General features: G+C 31.1%; 1 protein-coding gene across 3 annotated transcripts in view; it reads left to right on the top strand.

The window, feature by feature from the left end:
• The window catches only part of LOC113396243 (serine/threonine-protein kinase NLK), a 118,459-nt gene that overhangs the window by 58,541 nt on the left and 40,251 nt on the right, over positions 1-19,667 (top strand). For all 3 annotated transcript variants that reach the window (XM_026634116.2, XM_064215471.1, XM_064215470.1), the window contains exons 2-3: positions 11,854-11,983; positions 14,657-14,712. In XM_026634116.2, coding sequence (XP_026489901.2) covers positions 11,854-11,983; positions 14,657-14,712 — 186 coding nt within the window. The remainder of the gene's footprint in view (positions 1-11,853; positions 11,984-14,656; positions 14,713-19,667) is intronic.

The raw sequence follows: 19,667 nt of genomic DNA, 5'->3' as shown, positions 1-19,667 counted from the left end.
GACAATACTTTCAACAACTTACAACCTTTCATCCCCCTTTTCAACCCTTCACAGCACTTTTTCCAAATAAAAAGCCTATGTCCTTTCTCAGGCTCTAGACTATTTGTGTACCAAATTTCATTTAAATCGGTCCAGTAGTTTTGGCGTGAAAGCGAGACAGACAGTCAGACAAACAAAGTTACTTTCGCATTTAGAATATTAGTATGGAAGTATGGATTGTTATTTCAATCGCTAGAGAGCTCCGATAATAACCGCGTCCGATTGCTGCTAAATTCAAAGTGCTACAGGGAGAACCGCGGCATCCGACGCGCCTATAGCACGCTCCCGCCGCACCGGCCGGCCGGTACCACCGCAAACGCTACGTTCCGCAATTTTTAAAACTGTAATATCTTCGAAAATATTCATTTAAATTACATGCTGTAAAGGCCCATATTGATCTATATTGAATGCACAATTTATTTAAGGTACCTAATTGGATAAGGATTAATGCTGTATAGGTTAAAATCGCTTCGAAAATTGGCCAATATTTGTGGTAAAAAATAAATGACAAAAAAATGTTATTGTGGGCTATCTTTAAGAGATAGACATATACCATCGCGGACTTTTTTGTAGACATTTTTGAGGTGTACAATTCTGTAGTACATTATTTTGATCTATCTAGTAGGGTTCAGCCAGCGTTTCCAATGTAAGCGCAAAAAAATGTATAAATTTACGACATCACATTAGAAACTTTTAAAATTATCAGTGTTACTTAACTATATTGTCTATGTATTATATACAAAAACCTTCCTCTCGTATCACTCTATCTATTAAAAAAAACCGCATCAAAATCCGTTGCATAGTTTTAAAGATTTAAGCATAGACAGAAAAAGACAGTCAGCGGCAACAATTTTGTTTTATACTATATAGTGATAACAAATAGGTACAACGCACACAGTTTTCACTTATTAGGAAAGACAAACCGCTATGTCCCTGCGTTTTAAAACTGTAATATCTTCGAAAATATTCATTTAAATTACATGCTATAAAGGGCCATATTGATCTATATTGAGTGCACAATTTATTTAAGGTACCTAATTGGATAAGGATTAATGCTGTATAGGTTAAAATCGCTTCGAAAATTGGCCAATATTTGTGGTAAAAAATAAATGACAAAAAAATGTTATTGTGGGCTATCTTTAAGAGATAGACCTATACCATCGCGGACTTTTTTGTAGACATTTTTGAGGTGTACAATTCTGTAGTACATTATTTTGATCTATCTAGTAGGGTTCAGCCAGCGTTTCCAATGTAAGCGCAAAAAAATGTATAAATTTACGACATCACATTAGAAACTTTTAAAATTATCAGTGTTACTTAACTATATTGTCTATGTATTATATACAAAAACCTTCCTCTCGTATCACTCTATCTATTAAAAAAAACCGCATCAAAATCCGTTGCATAGTTTTAAAGATTTAAGCATAGACAGAAAAAGACAGTCAGCGGCAACAATTTTGTTTTATACTATATAGTGATAACAAATAGGTACAACGCACACAGTTTTCACTTATTAGGAAAGACAAACCGCTATGTCCCTGCGTTTTAAAACTGTAATATCTTCGAAAATATTCATTTAAATTACATGCTATAAAGGGCCATATTGATCTATATTGAGTGCACAATTTATTTAAGGTACCTAATTGGATAAGGATTAATGCTGTATAGGTTAAAATCGCTTCGAAAATTGGCCAATATTTGTGGTAAAAAATAAATGACAAAAAAATGTTATTGTGGGCTATCTTTAAGAGATAGACCTATACCATCGCGGACTTTTTTGTAGACATTTTTGAGGTGTACAATTCTGTAGTACATTATTTTGATCTATCTAGTAGGGTTCAGCCAGCGTTTCCAATGTAAGCGCAAAAAAATGTATAAATTTACGACATCACATTAGAAACTTTTAAAATTATCAGTGTTACTTAACTATATTGTCTATGTATTATATACAAAAACCTTCCTCTCGAATCACTCTATCTATTAAAAAAAACTGCATCAAAATCCATTGCGTAGTTTTAAAGATTTAAGCGTACAAAGGGACATAGGGACAGAGAAAGCGACTTTGTTTTATACTATGTAAAGAAGCTACATATAATTAGTTAGAGGTTCGGCTCTGTGCAAGCCCGCCTATCTAGGTACGACCCACTCGTCAAATATTCTACTACCAAACAGTAATACTTGGTACTGTTGTGTTGTGTGTGTAAGGGTGACTGAACTAGTGTAACTACATACACTAGGAACATCATATCTCAACTCCCAAATTTGGTTGTCCATTGGTGTTATTTAAGAAATAGTTATTATATCTTACAGCGCTAATATTATTTTAAGACCAAACTAAACTTTGCCCGTTCCGACTAAGTCTAGTCTAGTCTCTAGTCTTTAGTTCTTGCTATGCGATTAGTTATGTTCTTTTGAACATATAAAGATTAATTAATAATAATGCTGTGTGGTCTCTATCAGAGTAGCAGCCACCCCACTCCAATCCGAACAGGAAAGAACAGATTAAGGGAAAATGTAAGGGGAAATGTTAAGCGCATCCATCATGCTGATATTGATGGATGGTATTGGGTCCAGCGCTTTAAACAGAACCAGCTGAAGAGTTCCTAAGGATTTTTTTTTTCTTTTATAACAAACACTACGCCTATCCCAAATGAATGAGATAAAATTGGGCCAGTGTCATTAGAAGTGGTATAGGCTTCCTTCAGTGCCAGTGACTAATTTAGGATAGTTACTGCTTTCGGGACATAGACGCTAACTAAGAAAACAGAAGATGAAATGTGGGAGGAGTATAGTAACAGCCTGTAAATTTCTCACTGCTAGGTTAAGGCCTTCTCTCCCTTTGAGAGAAGGTTAGGAGCATATACCACCACGCTGCTCCGGTGTGGGTTGGTGGATTCACATGTGGCAGAAGTTCGTTGAAATTAGACACGTGCAGATTTCCTCACGACGTTTTTTTTTCACCGTCGAGCTCATTATAAATTATAAACACATTAATGAAAATTCAGTGGTGTTTGTCTGAGTTTGAACCCGCAATCATCGGTTAAGATGTACGCGTTCTAATCACTGGGCCATATCGGCTTATATATATCTCCTGACTAGTTACTTTGTATATTTTTAATCAATTTCATACTACATGTATAGATAAATTGAGGAACAGCTTCGGTTCTACGAAGTATCTTTGATAAAGTAATGTGTCCTTTATTTTTGCTGCTATACGCTCGAATTCACACAGATAAAAGGTTCGAAGACAATTCTTGTTGTGAACTAACAATATTGCCCTTACAATAGATGGACTTCATTGAGGAATGTTTATTTCCGTTCTGTGAAGTATAAGAGTTTAATCTTGTTCCTTATAAAGGATAGGAATTATCCGATATACCTCAACACATGTTTAAAGTTTCAAGTCGAACAAACATTGTTCAAAAGGCTTAACAGATATGTTATTAATATTGATAGCGATTTAAGTATTTAAGATTAAATGTATAATAACAATAAACGGACAAAGGACTCTTCTGTTAAGGACGGGGACTGTATAAAAAAACTCCAAAGAGTTAATTTCACCATTCTACCTCAGTTTGGCAAGGCTACATTTTATCTCACATATTATGCATACTATGTTACCATACCATAGCGGTTTATATTCAGATGTTCATATTACTTCTCGTACTCCACGTACGAGAAGTAATATGAACATCTGAATTAACTACATGGTACCCATTCGGATTCGAACTTGCGACATTTGTGACAAATCTAATGATCCACATGTTTAATGTTCATACTCTGAAATTTATCTTCAATGATTTTCATGATTATACGAGAGCTTAATTATCCAAATCTGGAAATTAAATGTATGAATTCCATGCTACCTATATGAAACTAGCTGTATCCCGTAGTTTCATCAACATTAAATTAGGATTATGCATTCCTGGTTCATACATATGATGAGTATACAACGAAGTGGCATCTCATTAACGTAATGCCAATACAGTTCGCCGGATTGGTTCGTGTTTACGGTTACTGTTCCTCTCCTCGGGGTCGTAGCGTGAAGTTATATAGCCTATAAAACCTTCTTAATTAAACGGACTTTCTAATGCATAAACTTTATCGAATCCTGAGATTAGCACGATCGAACAGACAATTTCTTTATAATATTTGTATAGATTTAGCATTTGATAATACAATGATTGTTGAACTAGCGATATTCGATAGATTCGTGTTCGGTCACCACGGTACGGCATTTAAATTTCTGTGTGTCAGTTACGCAATGATTCAGTGATTTTTGATGTAGTGTTATTACGCATATAATTTTGTACTTAACTTCACCTGTTAGTATTTGTGGGTCACACCTTTTGAACGATAGAATGAAGTTTTTATACCAATTTTGGTGCTGGTGAAAATTTTATCTAGTGTACTAATATTTTTTTTTTTCATTTTGATTAAACTAGTTTTTTTTTTAAATTATCGCTTAGTCAACGTATTTTCATCTTGATGCCTCCAGAGACGGTATTTGTATCAGCCTTCTGTAATTAAGAACTTTTAAAATTATTTTCTGTATTCGTAGTTGATTTTTGAGATTTAACATTTTTTTTTAAATATAATGCTGATTATAGAAGATTATAAGTAACAGTCTGAACATCAACCACTACTGGGTTAAAACCGCCTCTCCATTAGTAGAAAAGGTTTGGAGGTTACACTACGGTAAATATTTTATCTTCAACTCGTTACGGTTATGTTTGAAGCATCTTGTCCTTAACTCATTCGCCTAACCCTGATTTGACACAAGCTGTCTGACCTTAATAACGCTCTCGGGTGAATTAATAACAATGACTAAAATTAGAATAATCTTCCTATCTAGACTTAGCAAGTAATTTGTAAACTGTCTCCTACTATACTCCCTAAGCGGTCGTCTAGGAATAGTTAACTTTCAGGAAACCATGATAAACGTTAAATTTACTAAAATCTTACCAATATCTATCCATTGCACTTGTATGATTTTTGTATGGGTTAATTTTGATGGTAGAGTTTTAAGTAGCATTCGATCCTGATGATATTTTAGTCATTATCACTAGAAATATAGTTGTCTTAAAAAGTTTCTAGATTGTAACCTATCGACATCAATCGTCTCTGATACGAAGTTTCACCTCTGTGAATTGAGTTTCGTATTATTTTTTTTATTAACTTTTACAAATTATTATAGTTGGTTCCATTGTTAGTTTCTCTGTTACATTGTTCCTCTTTATTCATGTTATTAAGTCTATTATAAATGCGAATGTAATTTTGTCTGTCTGCCTGTTACGCTTTCATGGCTAAACCACTAAATTAAATTTGATGACGTTTAGAATGAAGCAAGTTTGATTCCCAAGGATAGTCATAGGCTACTTATTATACGAAACACTTGAGGACATAAGCTTAAAATGCAAGCGAAGCCGCGGGCGACTAGTTGTTCTATAGTTGGGAGTATATAGAAATTATATTTTAAATGTGTTTTGTGTGTTTTGAATGTTTAATTATTATTCTTTTTATATAAACAAACATTAACACAGTGGCGTTCAACTTGCTAGATAAAATATATTTGGTTGAGTCGTAGTCTTAAGTATTAGCCTTTTTATTATATAACTGTTTGTCTTGCCGCCGGGCTGAGACGACACACGGGCGGTAACATAAAAATGATATAACAATCGGGAATTGTTCGTCCAAGTATACGTTAGTCGAGTACGACCTTAGAGCACTTTTGAATCATTTTATAGGATTTAATTAATTGTACTACTACTAATTCGGATTATACATAAATCTACCTAAATTGAACGGAAAAGTACAGTCATTTCGGGTAACTTTGAATTTGAGTGCAACTTTGAATGAAATGAAACAGACTGTTTAATAATTTTTTTCTAAGCGTTTTTTTTTCAAATTTACCCAAAATTCGTGATAATTTTGAACCCCGATTTGAGATTAAATTTTCGGAAGTTAATCATCATTTTTATGATTTTTTTCTATTGTGTGTGATAAACAAGCTAATGAGAACACTAATTAAACCATAAAATTGTTGTGCACACATACAACTCTTACTGATAATATAAAATAAATCACAAACAGTATTCAATGTTACCCGAATTAACTGTACTTACTTATTGTCTCATTTAATATAGGTAGGCGGAGAGGCGAATTAGCCACCATATGTTAAGTGGTCACCACCTCCCAAAACATTGCTGCTGTAGAAAATATTACTCACTTCTTACATCGCCAATGTGCCACCAACCTTGGGAGCTATGATTTTTAGAATAAGCCCTTGTGCCTGTAGTTACACTGGCTCATTCACTCATCAAATCGGAACACAACAATACTAAATGGCTGGTAATCAGGCGGGCTTGCTCAAATCCCTACCACCAAGTATTTAAAAAATGTAATCCGTTAGTCAATGATGCTAATAAATCTTATATTTCACTTTGTATAAGGTGACAAATTTGGACGAAAACGCCGTATCCAAATAAAAGATTTACTTGAGTTTTGTTTCTTTTAGTTTATGTTTTCTTTTGTACTTTTCCAATGTAAGACAAGTGTACTTTGTTCATTGTTTATGTATTGTTGTAAATGGCTGTAATGGTGTATCGCACTGAATTAGTCGTCTATTAGGATAAGTGATAGATGGCTAGTAAAGTATTATATGAGTGTAACCCTGGCCTGGCAATCTAAACAGGTGTTATGGGAGAAGTTCTAAATTTGAAATGTCTCCGTTGATTTAAAATTAATAAAGGAAATGTACTGCAGATATTTTTACTTCCTCCATCTCCTTTACGTGTCTTATATAAAGTACATAGTACATAATTCGATGTATAGAGGAGAGGGCGAATCCAGTGGGATCCCTCGTGCCTATCTAATACATCGTGTTCGGCTCCCGTTGCCAAATCGAGCCGGTCTTCCATTAAAATATACATTTCCGAATGCCCTACTCATTTAAAAGTGGTTGAATTCCACTGAAAACATTTCAGTTTTATATGCGAATAAATTAATTTAAAGTAAAGATTCATTTATATATTTAAATGTGTATATCCTTGTGGTATTAAATAATATTAAATCTTATTACGCAAGGTTACGAAAAGATCGGCCTTTAGCGATACGAAGCACTTTTGGATTTCCGTCATTTCTTCTGGATACACGTTATTATTATTTTTTTAATTAAAATTCATGTATATTATTTTGTAAATTTATCATAATGTTAAATTAATTATTTGAGAAAAAATTATAAAAATTGGTAACGTGATCTTTCCTAAGAATCGGTTTTAATAACAAAAATTTATATCTCTTAGTTCAATTTATATCTCTATGTCGGCAATATTCATATACTAAACGCATAAACCTTCTCGCCGTGACGTAATCGGATAACAGTAAAACGTCTTTAACATTGTTTTCTAGTTATATTTCATTTGACATTGAACGAAGATTTACAAAGAAAATAATTATTTCTCGAAATATATGTATTCCAAAGCAATGCCCTCGAACGATGTCGTTTAAAAATACAATTTCAAATGTTTCTTTTTCTTTTCAACATCCAGCATTACAATGGTATTTTAAATTATTATGTTATGATTTTTAGTTGTTTTTGAGGTTAGGTATTAGGTAAAGCGATTCTGCGACGTGTATGGCACCTATGAGAGTCAGTTTTAAAAGTTAAACTATTTGGTAATGTTAAGCTTTTAACACTTTTAATGTAATATAAGAACTTTTTATTTTATTTTAAGCAAATATCGTCTTAAACCATGGACTTTTCTTTAACAGTTATCATAAACTCGCAAATATTTTATGGTACTACTACTTTATTCTATATTAACTTTTTTTATCTAACATATAAGTTTTTTTGTAAATAAATTAAAAATATTGATAATTTATTTTATGACGTAGATAAATATATCAGCATCCCGAATGTTAATTGTGATCAATTATCCGTTAAGCACAATTAATATACTATATTTAGTATTTCTTTCGTAAGCTAAATGTATTTAACATACTAACATACATTCTAAACTAAACAAATGAGTTTACGAGAACATTACGAGAATAAGCTGAGTTACGCCCTAAAATATATCTTATTTTTTAAATATCCTTATTCTGAAAACAATATTAATATGATATAGTCACGTAATTATATTAGTACAATTGAAAAGGAATCCTGTTATTTCAAAATACATTTATCTCAAAACCGAATAACATTTGAAAACAAAATCAGTACTTGATAAAAAAAACCGTCCAAAGCACGTTGGTTTGTATATTCGAGCTGATCTTGATTTGAAAATTCTGAATTGATTTCGTCGAAACCGCCTCGTTTGTAATACATACGTAATGCAATTTGAATATCATGACGAGTGCATTTGAAACATTACATACGTGTTTAAAAACATATTCGTAAAACATTATTTTTTTGAGTAATGTACTAATGTAATGTTTAATATAAATTTATATATACATAGAAATATGTTTTAAGAAAAAGCTAAATTTTATAAGAACTCTAACACGTTGCTTGTGTTTTTAACTGTTTTTAAATTAGAACGGTGAGTGAGCCAGTGTAATTACAAAGTATATAATACCGTAGATACCTCAATTGGTAGAGCATTGATAATAATATAAGCAGTGGTTTGTAAATACACTCACAACTTACTAGAACCATCCGGTTTTCCACAAGCCTGGTACCTGTCATAAATATTGGACGAGCTTTTTCAACATAGGTTACTGCACTGTTGAATGTACCGCTGTGTGTGCTACAATTTGGTTCTTATATAAACATCAATGAGCCATAAACACTTAAGTTAATTCCATTTCTCCTCTATTGTTTCCAACATTCCATAAAGTTCAAATGCACACACATACCACCTGATTTCCTTTTAACGTTACCATTCGTTATACGGAAGGTGCAATGTTTTTAAAGCTGTGTAAATAAAGATGTTGACATGCATAATTTTTTTTTTTGTTTTCGTTAAACTTCTTCACCTAAATGAACAATTCGTCTCGAATGATGTTTGTTTTTTGATGTAATTTCAAATGTTCGTAGTTTATTTGAACTCTATGTTTGTTTGAGAAAAGTTTGAATGTAAATTAATTATTATTGAATGTTGGTTGGTGTAGTATAGTATAATATGTTGGTATAGATGGTTGGTTAGCAGGAATATTTTGGGTAGCAGTAGACATATGTGTGTGTGATTCCGAACCAGAAACAACCATTACATATTTTTTGTCTGTCCGTTTGTCCGAAGTTATCTTAAAAATGCATAAAAAATTCAATTTTAAAGATAAACAAACTTTGCTCTCTATCACTCAGTCTGCTATTGGTTTTATATAATAAATAATTCTTCTTACGTCTACTTTACATTACTAATGTAATGGTAAAAATATCGTATCACTTCTGCCAGTGAACACTGAATGAAATAAAACCTGTAACGTAAAATATTCTCGCTAAAGTTACCGAGGTTAAGGCGAAGACCTTACCTATTTTAACTTCAGAATTCTTATCTAACCTTCAACAAAATACATCAAACGTATGGCGACAGCTGACGAAGGATCAATCAAAGTTATAAAATAAAAAAAAAAAATCGATCGGTCACCGTGAACAGAAAAACTTTTAATAAAGTTGTTGAACTCGCCGCCGTAACTTCTATGACCCTTCAACGTTTCCTGTCTTTGTTTTCAATGTTACCGAAACGGGACTTTAGCATTCAACGCTATATATGGGTGTGACGAAATAATGGCGTGCAATATCAATTACTTTACGTATCGATAAAAACAACTCGTTCGATTCGATTGTTCGGGTTATTTGTTACTCGATTACTTAGAGATTTATGAACTTTGATCGCATTCATTTGCACGTTGTAGTAGTATATAATGTGATTAGAATACGTGACGTGACCCACGGCTGGGAACGAAGCTTGAAGTTGTACCGAAATCATCTCGTTACGGTTTGGTGGATAAGTAGTAATAATAAATGCAGTTATAAGTGGTAATTGAATAATGTATAATTTATGACTTATTAATTTTCCGTTACAATAAACCTTTATTTTTTATGCTGCTATTAAATTAATTTCTTATATGTAGTTGTAAAAAAAATAACTTGTTTCATGTGCGTTAATTTCAATTGCATTCGTTGAAAAGTTAAATAAAACTGCAACGAACTCAAAAATATTTATATTAATATTTTAATAAAAATACGACCACACAGTGACAAAATAATAAAGGCTTATTAATGAATTAGATGTATACTCAAAATAAGAAATAACGTTGCTTTACGATGATGATCTTTGATGCATAAATAACACTTGACTGATATATTTCTATTCATCCGAACCTGCATCATAATGAGATAAGTTTAGCAGTAGACCATAGGCACTAGGCAGCTTTGAAAAAATACCTTATGAAAATTTTGTATTTAGGTCTAATATTTCAAATTGAATATATCCGTTTTGTGAAAATATATGATTTCAACAAATTCAAAAGTTGTTTCTTATCGTCGTCTCGTATCGCTCGAACAGTATGTCGAAACGGAACGTGTTCAACTCTTATTATTTTCTTTGTGAAACGACCCGAACTTTTTCTTTATAAAAGTTTAAATTCTATTTGTAAGGGTCGGAAGGTTATTTAGAATATATATTTAGAGTTCTTTTATATATTGTGATGATTTGTTTTATTTAGATCTAAATATATATTTTGTTATTGGACTTAAAAATGCTTGAACTATTTTATTTTTAAATCAATTCAAATTTTAATTAATAAAAATAATTTTAAAAAATTACACACAAAAACATTCCTCTATTTTATTTACAAACACTTTACATAAGACATGTTTTGTGGACGATATTTCTAATGTTAAATTATTTCAACTTTCGGGGAGAGGACTGATTATCCTTAACACGGGTTATTTAATTAGCCTAGCTAAGATAGCCAGTACTTGAACCGTGTTTCGTTTGATGACTAAGTTATTATACACTGAGACTTATTGTCCTAGATCAACCACGTAATTGTTTATAAAGATGTTTTTTTTTGTGGAATAAATATTATTATATATTCTAACGCCAAGGAGCAATGGTTTTTATTGTTGTGTTACGGTTTGAAGGGTGGTTGGTGGCGCATTGGAGATATATATATATATATATATATATCAAACGGCCGGTCTATGAACCGTGAAGACTAATTATAATCAGGTGTCTCATTTGCCCGTTTTTCATAAAAAAATATTAATAGTTATTATTTTTATATATTTCGTTTTTTAAAGTCAGTATTCTTTTGAAGTATAAAATACTTTATGTATTTGTAATTTTTTTTTTTAAATAATATGAGTTCTCAACGCTGTAATTAATGATTTCAATACGATAGACTTTTTTGTAATACGTGATTATTATACAAATGAAACGTGAATCTAATCAATAAATTCTATATGTAAAAGTAATTATTTCTAAATTAATATATCCTATGTGTATTATGTAGTTGTTAAGTTTTATTAAATTATTGAATAAAGCAATAATCGAGATTGTATATCGCTTTATAAAATAGAGATCGTATTTATATTGATTTTTTTTTTTTTTAAATTTACATAGATATAACTGGATCGGTGTAAACGAAACAAGACTAGTTTAAAATTTAGATAAGAATACGATATATTTTTTGTATAATAAAATAAAATATCAATTGTCGCGAATTAAATCGCTAGTATAACCGCTTCTTTGTGCTTAACGTAAAAGTGTACCTGATTGAGTTTCATTTGTTTTTATTTTAGTTAGTTAAATTTAATTCTACCGTTTTATAATATACTAAAAGTCTATGTTTGATTGTCCACAGGGCAGTGACAGACCCGCGCGATGGCCGCCGCGTCGCTCTCAAGAAACTGCCCAACGTTTTCCAGTCGCTCGTCTCTTCAAAACGTGTCTTCCGCGAGCTGAAGATGCTCTGCTTCTTTAAACACGAGAACGTAAGTAATCAATTGATTATGAGAATACATACATTGCTTACAATCGGTATCAGTTCTACCAAAAATCACATATTATATTTATTTATTATTCTTAAAAAAAAAAAACTAAATAAAATTTCATATCTAATGATTTGTATTGCCCGCTTTCGCTAACTGACCCAAAAAAATGACTGATTATTTGATTATGTATAGTGTTCATACTATATATATATATATGAAATCAAATTTTCAATCGGTGAAGGGATTGACTAATACAGACCTGAATTACGGTTCTCTAATTGTTCACCAACTGTACAAACACTAGTAGTTTAAAACCACATTACGTGTAATAAACAATTTCTTCAAATTATATAGTACGCTGAGTGACAAATAACAAGCGAGAAATCCTATTTCTACTTTTAATAAAACCTTATGGGTGTTTTTTTTTTTTTAATTAAAATGAAAGCAATTTCGTTTGATCTTTTTTAAGCAAATTAGTTAACAATCGGCTGTAGAGGAACATACCTACCAAAAACAATGGAGGCTGAATAGATACTCACATTTTTTAAAGTTCCAATTTTGAATACCAATCTTAATTTATTATGAACGTTCCATATAAAGTATTATGAATGTTCCAATTTTGAATAATAATCTTATTAAGAACTTTAAACAGCATTGTAGATCCTAAACAAAATTAAATAAAATCAAACTCATGTTTATAAAGTTTTGAATAATGTATCGTACTTTATTTCGTATGTGTAGGTATGTGAGTGTGTTTATTTATAAAACCGAAACAAATAATACATAACTCCTTAACGATTACGATGGGAATACCTGTCGTTTTATCAATTGCTCAATTGTATCATTTTACAAGTCAAGACGTGGTTTTTATAGTGATTTATTCATGCAAGTGTTTATCCGTCTTATCATATAGATGATATTGATATAACGTAACGAAATCATCGAAGGTCTTAACTGATGGCTTGAATATTTAATCACGAGTCTGGACTTATTGATTCTCGTTCAAACATAAATAAAGTTATTTTTGACTTCAACAATACGGCGGGTTTCTGAAAGGCTAATCAAATAGCCGCTCAATTCTTATCATCATCGCTGTCAACAATAAAATAAACATTAATCTTATTTTCTTAATAATTATTATAAGTAAAATAAAAGTCTCTAAACATTTGATTTAGTTAAGGTAAGCCGAAACGGTCTAGTGTATTTTTGGTTTGTGGCAGATTTATTTTCTACACATGCATAGTTAGTGTAATTATTATATTGCGGCCCACGATCATGTTTTATTCATTTCCCCTGTATGTTTTATCGATCAACGTGTATTGTTTGCGGTGGTCGAGTATTTGTCGCCATGTTTAAACAGGATTTGCATTGAAACGGGAAAATTGGATCCTCCGTTGCGCGAACCGAATTTCTGCAAAATGTTGAAAATACTTGGAAATTATTTGCCAAGTGGTCGAGACAACGGGTTTTATTCTCATTTGATACGTTATTTTTTTTATAAATTATTCGGAATGATATATTGAAACTTAAATCATATATTTTTTTGTATTTTTTGACGTCATCGAGTGTTTAATATGGGGGACAGTACGATATTATTAAATCTGTTATCTATGGGTACGTGACTTATTAAAACTACAAAATTAATTATGCATTGTGGTTTATAAATATACTATAAACTGAACTATATATTAATGCGTATAGTTTGATAATATATGAAACGTAACGTCACGACTTCGATCAGGCAAAAAAATAATCCTTGAAATTTTTTAAAATAATTATGTGAATAAATATTATTATCATGCCAGTGTATCCGCATGTATTGTGTGTAATGTAATCTTACTTAACGCGACACGGGGCTTTTTCTTGCGTTGTTCAATGATGTCGTATTATATGTAACTAAAACTAAGATACAAATTGAAAAGTTTAAACAGCAGTTTTTATTTACAGAAACATTTAACATTGGTATGTTTATTTGTTTTGACACGGATTAAAACTGTGTTACAAAAAGAGGTTCAACTAGATTTACTTACAAAGTTGTTGTAAAAATATTTTTTTTAATTTTTAAAATCTCTGCTACGAAGTTTTCGTGTATCTGTTAATGTTTTGGCAGCGTTCGCTTGGAAAGCGTCCGGACTGAAACTATAAACTACCATATTATGAAAGGTCCGTATCAATCGCAGTGTTTTTTTTTTGAGAGAAAAAGAAAACAACTCCTATACACTATGAGTTTAACAATTTAAGAATGTAAATATATAAAGATGTTAAACTATTGTCACACTACTGTTATATATATGAAGGTATTTAAATGCGGATACACTGGCATTGTTTTTGAATAAATAATGCAAGCGGATTTAAAGGTTTAACTTTGTTTTACGTGTGTGTGTTAGTGCACACTTACAAGTATAGTGCATACCTAGACGAAATTAAAATCACTTGTAATACAGTATAATGGTTATTTTATTTAGAATCGTAAATTGTTAGCAAGTATATAGTAAAGAATAGATATTATTGTGTTAATGACCTAGCTGGAATTTATGTGAAAACTTTAGGAAAAAATTGCTGTAAGACAGTCCCTCGTGATTTACATACAATAACTGTGGAGCATATTTTTTATACTGTTTTCGTTTCGTAAATAATAAATTTCATATGCTATAACAATTTTATTAATTTCAGGTATTGTCGGCGTTAGATATCCTCCAGCCACCAAGCCTCGACTTCTTCCAAGAAATGTATCCTTTTACTACATAACGTATAATCTATATTCACGTCCATACCTTTAAAGGTTAATTAAATTACCTATTTTACACAGCTGTCAACGTTAATTAGGATTAATATCTGGTGGCAAAAAACCTCTTTGAAATTAGTTTTTTACTTTATAAATTTATTCTCATCATTGACTGACTGCTAGAAGCTGTTAACTGGCAATATTGCTACATGCCAAGAAACTATATTAAACGTATTTTTGGGATTAGTTTGAATTCTTGAATGGATTTTTCTGGAGATGATAGCGGTTAGTTGGTTGATATTTTTATACTAATTGGTACATTTTAAAAATTGATTTGTTTATGTGAAAAACGTAAATCATGAATGTAATACTATTGTATTTATTCAAACGAACAAACAAAATTTGTCTCTTGGCATTACTATGAGCTTAAATATATGATCGTTTGTACGTCTGGCAGTGATCGTGTTATTTCCAACCAATCACTAACAGACCTGACCTAACCGATTTAGGTCATATTCGTCTGTCCAACGACAATACAAAAAATAATTATATATGTTGAAATATTTACAATGGTTAAACAAAACTTTTTTATTCTTATTAAATTCTTAAATATTTTTCTTCGAAAGACAAAAAAACCTGCACAAAACAAATTAGGTAAATGTAGAATTACATTTACTAGACTAGATTCTATTGACACATAAAATATACTTCGTAGTTTATAACGCGTGCCGCTTAAAGAAAAGATTCATAAATGGCAGAAATTACTTCATTCACGCAAATACCACAGAATCGTTTTATTCCATTGAAAATTTGTATTGCAAATCAACTGACACAATTTATCTTGGGAAATCAAAGATCAAGATTGGAGCCAAAAGTCTTATTATGTCCAAAGTTCAAGCGAACATACGCACGAGTAACTAAATTAACTTAAATATTAATCTTGTAAAAACGGAATACTTAATATCATTTCTTTTTATAAAAGCCAAGATACAGTGGATATAACACATGGAAGTTGAGGCTTAAATCTGGGTAAGTGCTACTTACCATGGATTATAATAGGATTATCGTAGGCGTCATTTGTAGTTGTAATTCAAGTCATGTTCAGTATTGAATAAATATACAACGAACCCTCACTAGAATAAAGTGGTGGATTCATCGGAGATATGTCTTAAATTATTATAAATTTTGTAATAAATCTCTATCCTAATATATTATTAATAATAAAATAAAAATATATCATACTATTATTTGGCCACACTAAAATGATATCTGTTTAAATTAGAATACGATTCAAATTGCAAATGTGTTTCATAATTTGGCTTGAAACAATTCACATGTTTTGGTGGAGCATTAGGTATTGGCGTAATGCTTGTATTACATGTTAAATATAATGTTTCAGTCTTAGCCAATTTTAATGCACTTTCTATATTAGCGTCATGTTAGAGTCGTTGACACGGCGAGCCAAGGACGGAATGTGATCGAATTTTCGTCCGCCCGGGGACGTTCGCCCTTCGTCTCGTTTCGTTTCTTTGTTCATAGCCCGAACTCGCCTTGAGTAGGGTCGTCAACGGCTAAATTCGATAATAATAATATGTACAATTTAAAAAAAATAAACAATAATTATTTGAGGAATTTTATTTTATTTAAAAATTAAAAATATATAATTATTTCTTTTCAAATTGACTAGTTTCAGTTTAAGAACAATTGTTTTTTATGTTTCAACTAAACTAAAAATAATCATATTTTATTGTCACGATTTTATTTGAACGAATAAATTGTTTTTCCGTGTGATTGGCGACAACTGAGTTAAGAGAGCATTTTAAAAGTCGTTTAAGAAAAAGTGTCTTCCTATCTCAAGATCGCGTTTTAACCGCCAGTTTGCTCGTGTTCTTCGAGTTAAAATTCTAAGAGACAAGTGCTTCCAAAACTCAAAGAAAATTTACTTCCATATGTTTGGATTGCATTAACTGAGGTAACGTTCGCCTTTGAAAATATTTCACCTAGATATCACGAATATTAACTTACTGAATCTAAATACTACGTACTTTTTAATTAAAAATATACTAGAAGAACCCGAATATATTAGAAGACCGGCCCTAAGAGGAGACTTCAAAAACATTGCTTATTTTTCTAGAACAAAATTTAAAAAGTTGCAAAATCTATACACCGCAAGATTAGGTAAACTAGTCGCAAGAAGAGCGGTTGTCAACCCTAGTTTAGAGGACTTAAGACGAAGTTTCTGCTTCTCGTAGGTAGATCTTATCTTGTAGCGCGAATGTATTTAGGTTCTAACATTATCTAAAACGGGATATTTACCATGTTTTTTATTTTTATTTGGTGGAGCTCGATATTTCGACATTATCTACGAATGTCTTGTTCACGAGACTCGTGAACAAGACATTCGTAGATAATGTCGAAATATCGAGCTCCACCAAATAAAAATAAAAAACATGGTAAATATCCCGTTTTAGATAATGTTAGTAATAAAAATAACCATGTTAATTTAAAATCGTATTTAGGTTCGGTTTGAATGAACATTTCAACGCGATGCCTATCTTGTTCTGTATAATATTGCCCGGAAGCCTCAATTAAGTAGGTATATGAGTTTTTTACTCATCACACTGTGATTGGGTCGAGGTGGTTTTTTGTGAAATACAATATCTTTATAATATCAACGACTATTATTATTAAATGTGTGTAGTACGACGTTTATCAACATTAGAAATTTCTATCAAACTATAAAATCCCTATCAACTTTAACCTCTTTTAAGAGGAAAGCGAATGCAATTAATACAATTACCCTTCCCATTATTTTTCGCCACCGGCGCGTTGAGGGCGTCAGCTGGCTCCTACCCTACGATTTGCTCCCCTTCGACCATTGATATTAGGGGTCTTCTAACTTTCGACAGTACGTCTTTTTTCGACAACAGAAAAAGCAATTGAATGCTATGTATTTTATTATCGAATCATTTTGATTTTAGGACTAGGGAATTTATCACTTCGTTACAATTTAACTACTTTGGTTTGCTAGAACAAGCTGCAGCTTCAAACTAAACTATTCGATTTAATGCTATAAATACAATACGTTTAAGTTATGTTGTGAAATATTAATGAGAAGTATTTATAAATAAATTATACATTATATTAAGTAAGCTAAGAATGGAATGACAAAGTAAATAACAGATAATTGTTTATTTCCTACTTTCATTATTTTTATAATCCCCCTCGTTATTTTATATTTAGAAATTACGTTTTCTACCATTTTAATAGTCATTCCGATATAATGAGGCAATAAATTAAAATTTAATTATTGCTTGGAATCACAGCTCAGCGAACGGAAGAGGGCGACCAAAGAGACAATTTTACGCTTCGAATGCTTATTAAAGAAACATTAGTATAACAAAATAAATCACAATTTTTGTACTAAATCCCACGGGACCCGTTACGAGTTACTCGTTCTGTTCCACAAAAAGAGCAGGTAGAAATACGAACATGTGTAATCCTTGAAAAAGTACTCGAGTTGAAAGCGAACGGAAAAGTTAAAATCGATTTGCAAAGTTAAGTCTCGCGGTGGTTCCATATTTTGTTTGGTATATTGTAAATCAACCAGAGAAAGATCTGCATATATTGGTTTGCAAGTTTTACCTTAGTTACTACTAACATTTATTTTTCTATATATGTATATTAAAATACTAGAAGAAAAAGCTGTGTAAAGCTAAATTGCCACCTTTATCTAAAATAGACGTATAAGACACTGCATAAACTATTTTTACAACGTCCATGTGCCACCAACCAGTCTTAGTTAAGTTCCTTATTCTCTAAAATAAATTGTTTATATTTTACAAGAACAACGATAACAGTACTTGGTATCCAGTCGGATTTTCACAAAGCCTTATCAGTATAACTTAATTATCATAAAACATCTTAGTTTTTGTCATCACTAACAATTTTGTAAGTACAAATAATTCAGACGTATCTATACTAATATTATAAAATTGAAGTGTTCGTTTAGTTGAACGCGCTAATCTCACGAATTATTAGTCTGATTAAAAAAAAAAAAACATTTAGTGTTAGATAGCCCATTTATCGAGGAAGGCTTATATACCATCACGTTACGACAAATGATGATAGAATCTGATAGCTGAGAAGTCGCAGCAGCAGCTCGTGTATTATAAACGCAAACAGCACTAGATATGTAGTTACACATGAAGGTGTTCCAGGATCTTTAAAAATCAAGCGTTCGTATTACGTAGTCTTTACTCATTTCACACCTAGAACTTTTCCATCGAATCGAATTAATGAATCTTCAGCGCTTTCTTTGATTAGAGTAATTAATAGCCATTATTGTGTTCTTTTAAAGCGACAAAGTTTTCTCGATTCGTAGTGCATTTCTGAAATTATAATTTTGAGGGTGAAAGGTGATAAGAAAAAATGATTGTCGAATTTGAAAGGCATCTACTAAATATGTTATTGAAGTTTTTCAAATTTCCAAAAACACAAAAAAACGTCTATGTGAAGACATAAAATAAAGATAAAACTTAACAATGTTATGGTCGAAGTTATAGTTAAGTTTAAATAATCAAGTTATAATTTGTAAATGTGCAATATATCTACTGAAAGACAATAAAATCAAAATCGAAAAATAATAATAAATCAAAGAAATTGAAAGGTTACGTTTTTTTTTTTTCTTAATACGAAAATACTAGAAACTTGAACGGAACAGACTAAAGAAACTTAGCGGGATCTTTTGTGTAGTTTTGTCAGCTTATTGACTATCTTACAACTTACAAACATACATTTTTAAAGCATTTTCTTTTTTAAACCTTTGAAAATACATGATTGATTAATATCATACGAATTAGTATAATGTTCAATTATATCTTTTATATAATTCGTATTTACCATTTTTCTCCTATATCAATCCGATGTATTTATGCAGCTTTTAAGTTGATTGAAAAA

The sequence above is a fragment of the Vanessa tameamea genome, chromosome 8 (assembly GCF_037043105.1).
Source record: "Vanessa tameamea isolate UH-Manoa-2023 chromosome 8, ilVanTame1 primary haplotype, whole genome shotgun sequence".
Classification (NCBI taxonomy): domain Eukaryota; kingdom Metazoa; phylum Arthropoda; class Insecta; order Lepidoptera; family Nymphalidae; genus Vanessa; species Vanessa tameamea.
The sequence above is the reverse complement of the archived record's forward strand: the minus strand, read 5'-3'. Positions and strand labels throughout refer to the sequence as shown.